The following is a 17805-nucleotide window of genomic DNA, read 5'->3' as shown; positions in this document are numbered from 1 at the left end:
TTCATCGAGAGAGAAAAAATTACATTGGCCCCTTTGTTCATCACAAAAAGAACTGATGGTCAAAACTAAAACTCAGCTGGGAAATTTGAGCCTGCCAGAATCTGAAAAACCAGTGTATGACTCCTTGGTATTTTCAGAGCCCTTCCTTTCATCAAGGGGATATACAAAACATTGTTGTAAATGAAAGACAATCCAATATTTAAAAGAACTATGTGGACACTGGTCCATCTGTCAAGTTAGATTTTTGCCCGGTTGTCTCAAATTATTCAAAACGCAATTTCGAAAATGAGAGATTCAACGTGCATGGCAGCAACTTCCAAAACATTTCCACCCAACGATGCCAACCGAAGGTTGCAGGAACAGCAACTCACATTCTACTTGGGAACTCGGCAGCCCAATGGTATCAATGTGGATTTCACCAGCTTCAAGATCTCCCCTCCCCCCACTGCATCCCAAAACCAGCCCAGTTCATCCCCTCCCCCCACTGCATCCCAAAACCAGCCCAGTTCTTCCCCTCCCCCCACTGCATCACAAAACCAGCCCAGTTCTTCCCCTCCCCCCAATGCATCCCAAAACCAGCCCAGGTCGTCCCCTCCCCCCACTGCATCACAAAACCAGCCCAGTTCTTCCCCTCCCCCCACTGCATCCCAAAACCAGCCCAGTTCTTCCCCTCCCCCCACTGCATCCCAAAACCAGCCCAGGTCGTCCCCTCCCCCCACTGCATCCCAAAACCAGCCCAGGTCGTCCCCTCCCCCCACTGCATCACAAAACCAGCCCAGTTCTTCCCCTCCCCCCACTGCATCCCAAAACCAGCCCAGGTCGTCCCCTCCCCCACTGCATCCCAAAACCAGCCCAGCTCGTCCCCTCCCCCCACTGCATCCCAAAACCAGCCCAGCTCGTCCCCGCCTCCCTAACCTGTTCTTCCTCTCACCTATCCCCTCCCCACTATACTCTCCTCTCCACCTATCTTCTCCTCTATCCATCTTCGGTCTGCCTCCCCCTCTCTCCCTATTTATTTCAGCGCCCTCTCCCCATCCCCCTTTTCTGAAGGGGGGTCTAGGCCCAAAACATCAGCTTTTGTGCTCCTAAGATGCTGCTTGGCCTGCTGTGTTCACACTTTGTTATCACTGTTTGAAAGTTAAAGTAGCTACATTTGTAATGAAATATGGTAAGGGGCAGCAATTGCCTGGGATCTCAAACATTGCTGATTGTTGAGAGAACGACTCCTCGGAACAACTGAGAGCCAATTTAGTTATTTACTTTCACACTAAGAAGCGTGATAGATGCTGGAGAGGTAACTACACTTAAGGTTCATGGTTACCACCCTATCGAATTGTTAGGCTGACCCCTCCCATCACATTTAGGCCAGGCTGGTGGTACTCAGCGAAGAAATATATACATGCTGTGTCAAATCACAATTGTGCAAGCTACAAAGCCAATGTTGCTCTCAAGTTGTACACTATCTATCTGTAAAGCCCAACTTCACAAAAGAGGCACTTGTACAATGGTTGAGTTTAATTTGGAGGTCCTGCGGTTTTTTTTAAACAAAAATATGTTGTTGAGTTAGAGGCTCTGTGATCTGGAATGCACAGATTCCTACTCTGAGCACTGACATCAGTGAAGTTCTAAATGTTTAGTGTGAAAACCCAGTAAAAAAAGGCACAGGGACCTACCCACACCAGCAGGTGATTGCTATGCCACAAGCTGAAGGAATTAGTACCACTCACTAATGCATTTTCAGAAAATGACTTTGCTTTTAAAAAAGCAGAAAGATCACTGGATTTCCACTTCATATAAATGTCATGCAATTTCTTTTCAAATCATAAAATACTGCAGTTATGTTCAGCTAAGGCCAACTACCATGCTGCATTTCTTCAACTTTAAATAAACAGGGGCCGTGCCTTAAAAATTTATTTCTGAATTTCAGCCTTAGGAAAGAATTTTCTGAAAACGCACCAGTCAAGGTCATGAAAAAGTCCTTGTGGCCTGTGATGTGAGTCAGTTTACCAGCTGCTGGTGGTGAAAACAGGGCAAAACAACGTAGCAGAGGGATCAGTAATACTCATTCCTGCAATGACATTCCAAATCAAGGTCAGGCCGGTGGATGGCAGCTAGGATTTCCACCAGAGTCGTACAGCATGGTAAAAGACACTTCAGTCCAACCAGTCCATGCTGAACATAATCCCAATGTATACAAGTCCCATATCCCTGCTCCTGGCCCAGGTCCGTCCAAGCTGTTCCTATTCACGTACTTACCAAAGTGTCTCTTAAATGTTGTAATTGTGCCCACATCCAATACTACCTCATAAAGTTCATTCCATACGCGACCCACTCTGTGCAAAATCTGCTCATGTCTTTAAAAGTCTCTCTCCTCTCTGTTTAAAAAATGTGCCCCTAGTGTTGAAATCCCACTCCTCCCACCACCACCCTGATTCCCATTTCCTCGGTCTTAAAAGCAACCAAACATCAGAAGATGATTTGGGTATATCCAGTTCACTAAATTGGCACTTATGGGGTTTACAATAAGATTTTTGTACACAAACTATATCCTACCAGTTTGATAATTCGATACACAAATCTTGATCTTCCACAACCTTTCAAGACACTTATTCATAGGGGCATTCAACAATTTTCAAACAGTCTGAATGTAGTAACCCCCACCAGGTTTGACTCTCAAACCATCAAAAGTCATAACAGAGGAGCAAGGCTGTTGATACGCAATATTTTCAGACAGTTAAAAAGTACTTCATCTCCTAGCAACAAATAGGTACTGATGCTGGAACAACAACAAAGTTATTGAAAAAGCTCAGCAGGTCTGGCAGCATCTGTGGAGGAGAAAGCAGAGTTAATGTTTCGGGTCTGGTGACTGAGGAAGGGTCACCGTAGCCAAAACATTAACTCTATTTTCTCTACCACAGATGCTGCCAGACCATGCTGACCTTTTCCACCAACTTTTTGTTCCTGATTTACAGCTTCCGCAGTTCTTTTGGTTTTTATTAGGTACTGATGCTGGCTTGATCAGGAATTCTAAGCTTTAGACTTCAGAAGTAACAAATTCCAAAAGGGAGACATTTGACATACATATTACTACGCAAGGAGTATATTATGATAAAACATTACCTGTTTGGCAACTTAAAGAGCGCCATCAAAAACAGACACAAATAATTGATTGTACTGGAGAAAACCCTGTTTTGGAGCAATTGTATAAGACAAAATGGGAAAGAAACAACTCTGACACAGTTGGTGCAATTCAAGACCTGGGTCTACTTGAAATTTTTTCAGGTTTACTTCCATGGTTTATTTCACAACTATTGACTGTTTTCTCTCTACAGTTCCTGTCAGGCTTGCTGAATTTCTCCAGCAATTTCTGTTGCTGTTTCACTATTGCAGTAATAGGAGACACAGTAGCCATTTTTCCCCACCACAATCTTGGCACAAACTTCGGCATGAATGAACTGGTACAGGTTAACAAATAGAAAAAACGAAAGTCTTCAGAAGTCTCTAAAAGTAACAACACAAAAACCAAATGGTCATTTATGTACTGCCTTTGCCCAAACATACCCACTGTTACTTTAAAAAGAAATATGTAACACTCAGTATTCCCTTTTCACTCACCCCAAATCAAAAAGAGTTGGAGCCATTCAAATTGGTTGGAGGATTTCCACATTTTAGGCACAAGAGAGTAAAATCATGTAAATGGTAGTTTAGAAAGAATAGCAGCATTTAGTTGTGCAATTCACAATTTATTTACTGAAGGAGAAGATTAGGACAAAACATCAAACCAAATACAATACAAACACCAGAGGCAGTAAAACCCACCATGCAGTCTCCTCTGTTCCCCTTCCACTTTACACTGAAACAAAAGACAAGTAGTCCTTCTCAACATAGCACCATCCACAGAGTGAATATAAATTCACTCCCTTTTTTTTCGCGATTTTTGAGAAATTTTAAATTAAAACTTGGCAAATCAGCTGCAGCTTTCCTCACATTCCCACCCCACCCACCCCATGAGAACTTTTAATGAACCATCCTCTTTTTTGTGTTCTGAATTGGCATATACAAGCTCTCCTGAAACGCAGGCAATAGCATCCATAAGCCAAATAGGTCAAGTAGCTGTACGTACATGCAACAGACTATAAAAGCACAAATTCAAGTTAACAAGATACGTACTACAGAGTCCACATATACATACCCAAGAACATGACCATTTCACAGAACTGGTACAGGCAGTAATCAAACAATCAAAGTACTAGAGACAACACAGGGGAAAAAAAAGTTATGCAAGGTAAGAAATTTCTAATATATAGCAATTTGAAAGCAGAGAAAGTAATTTGACAAGTTAAAATTAAAAGCTACAACTTATTCAGGGTTTGAGATAAACACTGTAGCCAGATTTGTCTGTGCTCAATCGTTTTACAAATAGAATCCACAAAATGTGCTTGTCTTGAAAAGAATTGTCCATTAAAAAGTCATATTTATGATTTATTTAATCAAGGGCAATAAGACCATGAGATAATTACTAAGCTATTATTCAAATTACTTTGCTGAAACAGACAACCGAGTTTAATCTAGATGCATAATGCCTTCACAACAATTCAAAGGGAAGTTGTGCAAATGAATAGCTAGTGCTTTACACATGCAATTAAACTACACCAAGGTCAATATAAAAGGGAACCTACAAAACAAGTGGATTCAGAACACTGGTAGATATTCATGGTTGGTCAGTCCAGGCACCAACAGTCTTTTCAGACACTAGGTAGGTGACTGGTGGAAGCACAATTTTCAAAAGTACTAAGAAAAAAAGGAACAATTGCCACTCGTTCCTGTTATTTTCAGGTCAGTTAATTTAAATGCAAAAGGTATATTTTATTTAAAAGAAAACTGCATTGTCTGGAGCAGACTGACTAGTCCAAGCTATGAAACAAAACTTTAAAAACAGAACTAACCATTTTGTTGGTCAGTTATGTGCTAGTTCAAAGCTCATTTATATTGCAATATTACTTAATTAAGAGTGCTTACCATTTACGCAGGTATGTTGTTTAAGTCTTACACATGTAAAAAGTCCTGTATTTGTTTGATTAAATATACAAGCGCACAAATATTGCAAAGTTTACTTGCTCACCAACTCAACCGATAAGAGCCGAAAGTAGCTTGATGTATTCACAAAGTCTTTCTTTCAAAAACAAGAAGCTGTTACTGCATATTTATATCACTGGCAGTATATGTTGTTGCTACTGTTTCAGCAAGGATGCACGCACATTTCTTAAAAATGGAAAGAAATAATTTAATTGGTTTCAAGACGACGAAGTTAAAAGAAAAAATTCTGGGATATGATAGTTTAAACCTAGTTGCCATAACATTTACAGCACCAGTGGATGTTGTTATGTAGCAGCAATAGAGATAGGACCAATGAGCAGGGAAAAGTAATGGGGGAAAGATGTAAAATATATCTTAGCACTGCTGTAGAATATTCAAGTCCAAAATAAATGCACTATCAAACCTGCAAAGATTGTACTATTGGTAATATTGGGAAACACACATTTTCTCTATATTAGTACAATGGTTCCAGTAGACATATTTCAAACCCTGAATGTTTGCCAATAAGGGGTTCCCTTCCAGTGAAATTACATGATATTTCATTTCAACAGCTCCTGCCAACCTGCACTGAAGTACTGTACACGCAACAGATGAGTTATTCCCTCTTAGGGAACAGAGTGCTAAAATGCTCTGCTTCTGACAATATTTAGTTTATTCAGAAGGAAAAAAATTACACAAGATAATGAAAGTAGCTACATATAAACACAAAAGCATTTCCTTTAGCACCCGCATTTTATGTCGGTGTGTGTGCACCTAATTTTTTTTAAATGAAACACATTGAATAAAATGTTAAAACATCAGAAACAAATTTAGGAGACTCTTATAGGATTGTACGTTCCCTGAATAATGAGAAGGAAAATAATTAACAGTGCGATGCCAATGTGTTACATTGTGTCAAGGCTAATTAAGTTTCTATTTGTGATTTGTAACCATCATAAAATGAGTGATGAACTGCACAGTTATGTGTGCAGTATTCAGCCCTCTCCGTGGCTCCATGAGATGAGAAGCTGCAACATTTTACACTGCCTTTTCCTCCTAAATCAATCTAACTTGACAGCAGAACCACCCAGTTTGTTGTGCTACATGTCAACCCTTAAACGTCCCACTCTTCTCAGTCATGTTAAGTCACTGTACATCTACACCATTTTTGCTTCCAAGCTAGGTCGATTCGAGGTACCATTTATTAGTTCTGGAAGGACTCCACGTGGTGGGTACCAGCTGTTAATATCTTCTCGACAACACCCAAACTGTGGGCAAACTCAGTTAAAAAATGGGTCCAAGTCAACATCCATATTCACATCAGGTACCAGCTGATCAGCTACTTCTTTATCATTAGCACCATATCCGGAACTAGAAGCTGCAAAATCAGAGGCAAACCAGGGATGGTCCAAGATTTCCCGAGATGTCAGCCTTTCCAAAGGCTCACGACGCAAAACGCTGCGGATAAGACATTTAGCCCGTGGGGAAAGAGTTTCTGGAATGTTAAACTGGCCACGCCGAATCTTGCTGAAGAGTGAGCTTGGTTCCACATCATGGAAGGGATACCGTCCAACCAGCATCGTGTATAGCATTACACCAAGACTCCAAACATCAGCTGCCTTACCAGAGTAGCTGCCATTGGTGTTAAGGATCTCAGGGCTCACATAAGCTGGGCACCCATGCTTGTCAGAGAGTGCGTCAACTTCGCCATTCAAGATATATGCATCCTCCAAACTTTCCAACTTCACTTGGGTCCTACAGAATGCAAAAATTAAAACGTCACATCCTGTCAAGCAAATGTGTTCTGAAATTCAAAAGGAACTGCCAATACACAAAAAAGAATTACCAATGACTTTAACAATAGGCTGGAATATTTACACACTGTAATGAATGGGTGTAAAAAGTAAATCCTGAATATGCTAGACTTGAAGTTTCTGCACTTCACATTAACACAGCTACTGTCAGACATTATCCCATTTACAGTTGACTAATTATACGCAGTTTTTAGTAAAATTTAAGTGGAAGAATCAAAAACCAATTCTAGTCTGACCTAAGAGCAAGGGATATCCACTATTACAATAACGAGAACTGAGATTTGTCCATCCCACTTTTAAAAGCTATGGGCTGAACAACATGGTTTTTAACCATAAAAGCCACGAAACGGAAATTCAGTGACAATAAATGTTCCTTCTGGCTCCTGATACGACCAAATCCAAATTTCAAGATAAGTCACAGATTTCCTCCTCCCCTCCAGCACAAAATTCAGCCTCAGGAATAGGAAGAAGAAAATGGATCAAAAAAAGTGTTTTTCAATGCTTACAACACACCACACAATTATGCAGTTATACCAACAGGTACAGATGCTCTCTTTTCATGGCGACAAAGAAAAACACAGGTATAACAACATAGCTTTGAACAAAATTCAATATTTAAACAAAATTCATAAGTAAATAACCAATACTGAAGCGAACACTATCTTACATTGGATTACTACAGAATCTTCCATGTATTACAAATTCAGCTCAAAAGTTAACAAGTACAAAGCTTGGTATCTTGTTTTCCTTGAAAGCCAAAAAGTCAAGACAAATTAAATGTCCATGTTGTTCATGGAACTATACTGATACTTCAGTTTATAATTCAATATTTCCTGCACTTCACCCCTTTAACTGTGCACGGTTCCAATAATTTATAGCATTAGGCTGTGCATTCCTGATCCTATTCACCTACTGTTAAAGAAGGCCTGGCTCGTGTCTCAATTTCTTTTCTGCAAATTACTGCATTTTAAACCAGTTCCTTCTGGCAACAGGAACGGTTTCTTCCTATATATTCTGTTCAGACCTCTCAAGCTTTTAAATACCTCTATCACTGTCATGTCAGCCTGATGTTCAGTCTTGACTTTTCCAACATAATTGAAATTCCTCATCCCTAGGACCATTCTCATAAATCTGTTCTGCATCCTTTCAAATGCCTTCACATCCCTTCTAAAGGATGCCCAGAACTTGATGCTTTCCTTTAGTTGAGGCCAAAATAGAGACTTAGATAGGGTTTAATACAGTACAAAAGCAAAGGACCTATGCCCCTAATGATAAAACCAAAAGATACAACATGCTTTATCAACAGGCCACAGTCTGTCCTGCCACCTTTAAATGATATCTGCAAAAAAAATCTAGCTCCCTTGGCTCCTGGATCTCCTTTCCAAAATAAAGGGTACAATTCTACGTACAATACTATGTTATTCCTATCAAAATAAATCACTTCATGTTCCATTTGAAAAAAATAGAAGTTCCACATCCTCTGATGTGGTGTATGGTAGGCCAACACAAAATTTGTTCAGAACCACTAAAGAACAGCATTTAAATATTCAAAATAATATTTCATGCATTTTGCAGTGCCAACTTTGTTTGTTTCCATAGTGATACTGTGCATGTGATTACGGATGAAATTTGAAGCACCGGCTGTCATAGAATGAGCTCTTTGATATATCAGTTCCTAGAATATTAAAGCATGGACACATTCTGTTGTCACTCTCACATGCCCAAATTACATGAATCAAAGCAAAGCATAGAGATGTACCAAAAACATGCAATAAAGAGTTTTTTTTAAAAGTAACACAATATAGCATTTATGCTCAGGCAATATTTCTAACAATGGGATTGCTTGTTGAAGCAGAGTATATGAACAAAATAGATGTTGCTGTAATTTGCTCCCAAACAGCAATCTACTCTGAATGGGGCAGACTCCCACATCAATGACAGCTCTCTGCAAGTACAAAGAGTCTTACAAATAAACAAAGCATTATTCAATCAAATAATTCAAAACACCATTCCACAACTAAATAAAATAAAATTGCAATTGCACAACTTTGAAAGGAATGTGACAAGATATTTTGTTATCTGAACACAGTCTGCTCCTTTTTGCTACACTTCATTTGGAAATCATTATAGCTCAGCTAGTACCCTGGTTAAATGCACATTCAGCTCTTGCACAGCAGTGGACTAGTGGGAGGAAGGCTTAATGAATTCTGCCTCAGGTTAAACATTTTTAACCATTAAAAACAAACTCTGCTATTTTATAAAATTACACATCTGTTTATCACAGTTTCAGTCTTTCAGAGATCATATCGTAAGCGTGGAATACAGCTACATGCCCATGCATGAAGCGTTCCATTTCCAGAAGTTCAACCTCTGGTCTCCAATAGATTAAATCAGAAATTAACATCAAGCTGGGTTTTCTATGGAGAAAAAGGACAAAATAAAAGGCCCACAGGATCGGTTTTCCGGGGTCACTGTTGGAAAAAAAGTGCATGTGTGGAAGTGGGATCCAGGTTATTATAATATTCCTCATTGACTCCATCATTTAGTCAAGCAGAAACAGCACTTTGCTCAGTGATCAAAGTCGCAAAGCACCACAAATTGTAAATCAAAATGAGTCACTACACTCAGAAGTTGAAGAGGAACAAACTAAGTTAGAAAATTACTTCACTGCTCTGTAAGTAACCAGTCTTGGCAAAAGAAAATGGAACATCTATTCAACAGACACCCAAATGGTGCAAAATGAAACCTTATTTGTCACAGAAGTAAGTCTATTCTGAGAATTTTCAAATACAACTTCAAGCCCATTACTGCTGCTCAAAACGGGGTTGGCTGAGAAACTGTGTCGTCACCCATCACCCCTTCAACATATAAAAAGAATCCTTAAAACCATTGCACAAGCAGTTCAGAAACTTCTGCAATCTAGATCATACCAGCTAATGGGGGCAAATCATTGACAAACATTTTTAAAAGAAAAAGTGAAGTACAATTAGCATAACTCCAAACATGAATGTTTGAAGCGTGCTGAAACTTTGAAATCCAGTTTTCAAAGAGCTGTTGCAGTCAGCAGGGATTAGATATTGATATTTGGAAAAATGGTTTTAATAACCACAACATTCATTATTTCATTTTTAAACTTCAAGATTAATACTGAATATCTAGAAAATGACTTCAGGTTGCAGCAAAGCTACTTGGGAAGATAACACTGATTGCCATATAGCTATGCCAGAATTTGGAGACATCCTATGTTGACACATCTTATCCAGCCTAAGACAAGGCAGAGGTAAGTGAGAGTCCCTTCTTATATATACCATGAATAGGCACTACACCATCTAGAGAATCACCGGCTCCCAGCTACGAGAGATTCAGCAGCATCTACATTGTTGTTGCCTGGCAACAAAATTCAGGATGTGTCAAATAATCAAAGATGCAAATAATCAAAGACCCAATGAATGAACAATTAGCACACTATTTCCACAATTATATCACATACCTAGTAATAGCCAAATTGACAGTTAGTTACAACTTAATGCCCAGAATACACCATTGTCAACCTATGCTGCAATATAGTTTGAATATTTTACTTTGATTCACACTGTGATTGTTGTTAATCTGATACTTCATTCACAAAGTCTAAAAAGTATATTTTTTCTAAATACCAATGTTTAAAAAAAAAGGCACACGGTATGAAGTTTGGTGAATTGGTTCAAGCCCTAGAAAGGAATACTTCATTCATTCATTAATTCATTGAGGAATATTTCTCAAGGCTCTCGTTAGAAAAGATTCCCACACTCATTTTAATCAGTTCCACTCTGTGACTACATATCGCAAAAAGAATTCTGAGAACTTTTGGTCAGCCAGTTCATGTGAAAAGGTTTTCCCATTGACAGTCATTTAAAAATTACAGAAAAAAAACTATGCAACGGGACAGATATTTAACTAATAAAAGCTTACAGTAAAATGCAACCATGGATATCTGAATTACCAAAGTGAACAGGGACTGTACTGTAACTTGAGCAAGAAACATTTTTTGAACTGAGACAGCCAAATTACCCTGATTTATATTTTACTGCTGGGAGCTGGTGTTTTCTGAAGATATATAGAATTAATACAATATTTCCTGTGCTGGACATATTAAGCAATCTCAATGCTTTTTTCTGAAATTTTCGTTCTGACAAAAGAAAATTTTTCACATCCAGAAGTATTATCCATACAGATTTCACTTTCAACACTAGATTCCACAAGCTAATTTAATGTCTCAAGTGACCTAACAAAGCATTAATTGAATTAATGACTAATTTATTGTGCAAGCAAATGATTAGTTAATTTGCTGCACACAAAGTAAATTATCAGCTCACACTAGAAACAGATCTGAACCTCAGTATGATACTTGCACATAGGAACAATACCCCTTTTAACTAATATAAACAAAGAACCAGCAAATAGTGAGCACTGCCATCAATTTCCCATTCAAATGAGGGACTAGCAAACACTAAAACAGTTGTGCAGACATTAGCCAGCAATATATGTTACTTGTAATATATATGTTCTCATGTACCCATTTATAGAGGAGGATGTGCAGTAGACTAACAATGTAGGTTATCAAATATTGGGTGATAAGTGCTTTTTAAAAACAGGAATTTCTGACTGACCACTGACAAAAGATTAGTGCAAAACAAAAACATCCTACATCAAATTTGGGTTTGTTAAAAACTATTTATTTAATTTTTCTCATTCAAGGACATGATTAATTTGAAACCTGTTGGATGGGTTTTCAACCGAAGTTTAAACTTTTATTAAGTAACTATAACAAGGCAACACCTCTTCCACATTCACAGTCTGAGTCACTCCGGTCTCCTGTTTTCCTCATCTCGTCCAGACCCAGATGGCTGTGGACAAGGGTACGCAGAACCTGCCAGTATACAAAGTCTTCCTGTGAACCATGTGCACCACAGGGATTGGAGTGTTTGAACGTTTGATGACAAGAGTGCTTTCATTGTAGGATTCAATTCTCTATTAGCTGGGGTCCATTAAAAAAAAGTGAACCTTTGTTTGATGACCCTGGGAGCAAACCCGTGTTACCTTATCCATAAATTAGGTCAAAGTCAATCACTCCTGTAGGTTCCACTCAGACAGTCTTCAAAGGGCATGTGGAGAAAGCAATGACAATTTTTGTTTTGCAAAACAAAAATCAAAATAAACCTCTCCAGATTGTCGCTAAACAGCTGTCTAGGTAGCAGAGAGGAAACTACGTGTGTGTCAATGCCTTCCCATTGCTGTGTGAATGAGACCACAGAGAAACACGCTGAAACACGCTTCTGTCGCCATAGAGACTTGGGGAACCTACCACTAGGGTAAGCCTCACCTCACTCAGCCCACATCTTAAAAGAGCTAAATGCAATGCTGCAGTTTCTAGGTTAGCAGCTGCACAGAGAAACTGCCCGCTTTGGCAGCGAGCTGCAGACTGCAGGCTGAGGAACCACGACGTGCAGAAGCCGTTTTCAAAGTGCACACAACAAGCCAGATTATCCCCATGCCGATCTTATCAAGGCAACTTTGAAAAACAAAACATGCAATTTGCAACATAAGACGTGTCCGTCGAAAGCATGATTCCACTGTACACTGCAAACGAGCAGCTCTTTCTCCAGCAGTGCGGAGTGGAGTTAACGTTAAAGTGATGGCTCTTGCAGTGGTCCTGAGGTTATACTGTACAGACATGGATCAGTGCACTCAAGTGCTGAGATGTACAATGGGGGCATCCCATTCCTCATCCTCAATGCACTGCAACCTCTCCAGGTGAAATACACTGCTTTTCCCACACATATATTCCAACCACCAGTATTCACTGCAGTTACACTGCTGCTCATTTTCAGCAATATACACTTTGTAAGCTCACCCAAATCTCCCCAAACGAATCCAAGCACCACTCTTCAATACACAACTAAGTGGCCGCACATTTGTATAATTCATGGGAGACATAGGTAACTCACTAATCAGATACAACATACATGCAAATGCCTTACTGTACTGGATGCTACAGACTGTTTAAAAGGGAACAAAGACAACAGCAGACACATGTTCAATTAAACTATTTTATTTTCAAAGTGGGCAGATATTTAGCCCGGATTCGGGAACGGGGGATATCAAACGTGAAACCCAGTTCGCATGCACTACAGAAGCACGTGGTTAACCCTATCGGTTCTTCTGCACCAAATCTGTTAAAGCTATAAAAGCAGACTCTTTCCATTACTGTACGCTGCAAGATAGTTTCCGACCTCGGGTTCACTGCGTGGGAAGAACACAGAATCTTGTAACACAGCAGCCCTTCCGTGTCAGCAATGTCAGCGGTTGTGACAGTCCCTAACCTGATCAGCATGCTAAGGGCCAGGGAGCAGAGCGCTGAAACTACAGTGTTCTTTCACATTTGAGGACTGCTGGGGTGCGAGCTGGTTCAATAAATAATACCATATCACTACTGACCACTTACCTCCACTCCAACCCACAACAATAAAAGAATCTAACATTCGATTGAACAAATCCTGCTTCTTTGATAGAAATCTAAGGAGACCCACTCGGAGGACAAAAAGGCTCAAGTCAACTTTAAAATAAGTTGTAGGGTATTTGGTTATGGGAGAGATTTCAGACTCCAAAGCCTCTATCTAAACAGAAACCAACAGCGTCATAACCAGTTGCTTTATTTACCAGTTCATATAACGTCATTGACAAAACAGATCATTGGAGTGTAGCAGTTTAAAGGGAAAATGCAGTTATTTTATGCAGAGCTGACTGCATTCCTGGGCCACTATGTCAGAACCTTTTGTGTTATATTTGATGGACTAGCTGCTAAACCTACCGTTCCTCGTCTTTAAACACAAATTTTCTTAGTTTGAGATCTCGCAGGACCACACCATTGTCATGGCAGTGCGCTACAGCAGATGTTATCTGGTAAAACAATCTGGCTGCCTCGTCCTCCTTGAGCCTTTTGCAAGTGCGAACAAATGAATGCATATCCCCATGGCTCTTTTCAAAGAAAACATATGATCGTTGCTCTCCCAGCAAAATTTCGGTTATCTGGTTGATGCTCTCGTGTGCAGACAGATAAAAATAAGGTGCTAATGTTTCTTGATATCGGCTAATATCGAATACCTGTGAAAACAAAAACAGTGAAATGTGACATCCTTTCTTGCTATTCCAATGAGTAGCGATACAGATTAGTGGTAAAGGGGACCCAGGATATTCACTGCCTAACATTAAACCACAGATCCTACGGCTAAAAAACAGTTCAAATACAATGGCCCATTCATTTCTAATCCTTATGGCGCAGCTTAGAAGTTAATATCCCCTTCTAAAAGGGGATTAGTGTATGAACTTCATAAAGCTTCAATGGATTCAACTGCTCAAGTTTTTTTTAAATTCTAACATCTCGTTAACAAAAGACTGTACTTTCATTCATTTGCCTCTAGTGTATTATATGTTACACTGTGCGCACACGTCATTGATTCTGAATTGAATGGTGTTTCACTGGGTAATGGTGTGTGTCAGTTTTTTTTACCTTACAAATAAGCTCCTCGCCGCTATGCAAATGCACAGCCCCAAGAACGTGGTCACCCTCTAAAGGCTCCAACAACAGATACTGTCCGATTTGAGAAATGCAATGAGAAGAGTTAGGGGTTTCAGGTGGGCTGGGTGAGCCTAGGTTCGGGCTGAAACTTTGGCTGCAGTCACTAGTCCTCACACAAGATAATTCTTCATATTCGTGATGACTCTTATGCCTTGATCGACCATACCTTACAATGCTGATTGGGCTGGATCTCTGTATGTTCATGTGGCTGTAAATAGTGGTCCTCTTTAAACAAAAGATTTTACTGACAAGCGACTACGTTTGTTGACAGTAGTTTAGAAAGGATTTGAAAAAAAGATCCACAAACTGTAGAAGCGTCTCTTGCACTTTGGTCTAGACTTGTAGGTCCAGCTGTTCTTTGTGTGTTCCTCCAGTAGCGGCAAAATGAGTTCTTTATTTTAAAATGAGCACCATTTGTAGGAATAATGCAGACTGTGTGTTTATTGCTACAGCTTTTGTCTTTTGCATAGATGGTTCGGGTAGGTCATATAAATGCAGCTTTTATAGAGCGAGCAGCCCAATGCAATCAGAGCCCTGATTTTTGTCGAAGTGGGAAGTGGAGCGCCAGTTCACAAAACGTTTTGTTCTTGTGGTTACGGAAGGGTATTTGCCGCAGCGAGTGAATGAGTGAGAGTGGCCGAAGCGCTTACAAGCCAACCAGGTAGCGACCGACAGAGGAACCCACACAGCTCCTCAGCCTCCGACTCTAGGTGGCGTCCGATCCCCTCTGTAGCCGTCTTTCTCTCTCTATGCAGCTGAAACAAAATAGCCTCAAACTATCATCAAACAAGAGTACGGCATTCAGCCTCTCGTCATCTGCTTTGCAACGTCCAAGTGCAACTTTCAAGGAGATTTATTTTGCACGTACGCACTCATGAAAGAAACAGAGAGAATAAAGTCTTTGGCTGGCGAGTACTTTCCAATATTGGCAAGCACCTATCAGTGTGCGTATATAATAAAAGAAAAAGTCAAGGACAAAAGAGATCAATCGGATCGTGTTCCCACCGAACAGTCTTAATGCTTCCAAGCAACAGCGACGAGTCTGATAAACTCCAGATGCCTTTGCAACTGCACAGTTGTTGAGATGACGACCTTGGGATGCAGAACGTTGCTTTTGTTTTTTTGGGGGGGGGGAATTTTTGTTTTTGCAAAACAAAACGTCCCGGAAAGAAACAAAAAAAATCTGCAAATTATTTTTCTTTGCACTAGATAAAAGGATGCCCGGTAGAACGGGGCCGATCCTTTTCAGCAACAGCCGACATAAGGCATGATTCTTTTCTTTTCTCCTTCTTTCTTTTCCGCTGCCTGTGTATTACTTACGTGGCTGCAATCTGAGTAATGTCAGCGGCGGCGGCGGCGGTAGCAACAAGCCCAGTACGTCCCATTCAATGCAATCGCTGACTGCGGTCCACTGCGCTTCACACTAACCCTGATAAGTCAATGGCCCGCTTCCCGGATCCCCAGAGCTGTCAATCACCCGGGGACCCACAGCCCATTGGTCGTCTCAGCTGTCAATCAATGCCCTTACGTCACCGCTGCTGATCAGGTTTCTCGGGAAAGTAGGTGATATCCCTCCGCGCCGTGTGTAAGGAGTTTTTTTGTTTGTATGGGGGGGGCGCGCAGAGGGAGCTTCATACCCCTCTAGCGCCAGGGCTTTCCCGGTAACACAGCGCCATGCAGCCCGAGGGTGCTAATGCAAAGCCAGGATATGCTTTTGCGTTTTTTTCATTATTTGCAACGGCCGGGTCTCCGGGGGGAGGGGGGGTCGCGCTATTTTCTCTCCACTCTGGTATTCAATGAAGCGGCGGAAGGATTTCGGAGGGTTGGGCGAGCCGGCTCGCAACCTGATCCCCAGCAGCTGCGTCTCTTTATTCATAGTTATTCATAGAGGAGGTGAATGCTGAGGGCAATCTTGCGCAATACACCGAGGAATGCAGGCAGCAGGAAGAAAGCCACAGGCAACAGCATTCTTTCTATTGGGTCTCTCCCCTCCTTCCCATGGTCATGCATTTGCAGCATATTCCCCCACATATGTTTTAAGAGTTCCAGGTACATGCAATAAATCTCTTACCTCCCCCCCAACTTCCAATTCATGCAGTTTATTAAAAGTATTGCGTGCATTTCTCAAAAAAAGCCCAAAAGCATCCACTCCCTCCGCCACCAACGCTCAGCGTGTACTATCTACAAGATGCACTGCAGAAATCCACCAAAGATCGTCAGACAGCACCTTCCAAACTCACAATGACTTGCATTTACAAGGACAAGTGCAGCAGATGCGTGGGAACACTACCACCTTCAGGCTCCCCTCCAAACCACTTGCCATCCTGACTTGGAAATATACCACCGTCCCTTACTGTCACTGGGTCAAAATATTGGAAGTCAATTGCATTGAGGGGTCAAGTGGACTGCAGCAGTTCAAGAAGGCAGCTGACCACCACCTCTAGGGCAGCTAGGGACAGTCAATAAATACTGGCCAGCCAGCAATGGAAACTTGCCACAAATGATTAATAGAAAAAGGACCAAAGAACTATGGATGCTGGAAATTAGAAACAGAAATTGTTGGCAAAACTCAGCAGCATTGTGGAGAGAAAGTAGTCAGAATTTTGGGTCCAGTGACACTTCTACAGAACAAAAGAATAAATGTGTATTTTAATGTTTAGTTCTGTACTGTAGCCATCGACTATATTGCTAAGATTGAATTGGAAGGTGTCCAGCAGCAATATTTATATAAGTTACTTAGTGTGTTGAGAATAGCACCCTTACTAAAATAAGATGTAATATATAGTGTCTTGTGTGCATCACTTCCTGAAATTGCTGTATAGTTTGTTGATGCTTCTTCTGGTCTCTTTTTCCAATAATTTGAGATTTGACAATGTGTTGTATCTTCCATTCTCTATATTGCTATGTCAGTGGGGTATTTATTTATAACTTACCCATCCAGTAAAAGGTTCCACTCCTCTGGAAATTCCATCTGTCACATATCAGCTTGTTCCATCAGACTCCATACCCTTGAAATCTATCATTGAGTTTTACCTCTGGGAAATAGGCCTCTTAACCATCATGTCTGTAATGACCATTGATTCCAATCCTGTTTTCAAGTGGTTGACCTGTGACCTTATGTGCAATGGTATTTCAAATGTTCATCCAAGTTGTTCTTAAATGTCTTGAGGATTCCTGCCTCTAATACACTTTTACGCAGAGAGTTCCACACATGCACAACCATCTCACTCAAATCCCCGCTAAAACCTATGCTCCTTACTATAACTGTGGCCCATGGTTCTTGACGCCTGCCCTACA

General features: G+C 40.6%; 1 protein-coding gene across 3 annotated transcripts; it reads right to left on the bottom strand.

Annotated features, from left to right (window-relative positions):
* Positions 1-3722: 3722 nt before the first annotated feature.
* On the bottom strand, positions 3723-15939 carry trib2 (tribbles pseudokinase 2). 3 transcript variants are annotated; one of them, XM_048531176.2, is made up of 3 exons: positions 14675-15939; positions 13741-14033; positions 3723-6831 (listed from the first exon to the last, which is right to left on the bottom strand). In XM_048531176.2, the coding sequence occupies exons 2-3, from the start codon at positions 13893-13895 to the stop codon at positions 6357-6359; spliced, it is 630 nt and encodes a 209-aa protein (XP_048387133.1). In that variant the 5' UTR covers positions 13896-14033; positions 14675-15939; the 3' UTR covers positions 3723-6356. The 3 variants fall into 3 exon arrangements, with proteins under 3 accessions (XP_048387133.1, XP_048387132.1, XP_048387134.1); XM_048531175.2 differs by having other exon boundaries at positions 14440-15938; XM_048531177.1 differs by having other exon boundaries at positions 15829-15930.
* Between the last annotated feature and the right edge of the window lie 1866 nt (positions 15940-17805).

Source organism: Stegostoma tigrinum, chromosome 4 (assembly GCF_030684315.1).
Source record: "Stegostoma tigrinum isolate sSteTig4 chromosome 4, sSteTig4.hap1, whole genome shotgun sequence".
NCBI classification, from domain to species: domain Eukaryota; kingdom Metazoa; phylum Chordata; class Chondrichthyes; order Orectolobiformes; family Stegostomatidae; genus Stegostoma; species Stegostoma tigrinum.
This window is presented reverse-complemented; position numbering and strand designations above follow the sequence as displayed.

Coding starts and splice junctions, on each gene's coding strand:
- trib2 (XM_048531175.2), bottom strand. CDS start 14,712: ATGAACATACAGAGATCCAGCCCAATCAGCATTGTAAGGTATGGTCGA. Junction 14,034..14,439: donor GCGAGGAGCTTATTTGTAAG/GTAAAAAAAACT, acceptor TTGTTTTCACAG/GTATTCGATATTAGCCGATA. Junction 6,832..13,740: donor GTGTTTAAAGACGAGGAACG/GTAGGTTTAGCA, acceptor TGCATTCTGTAG/GACCCAAGTGAAGTTGGAAA.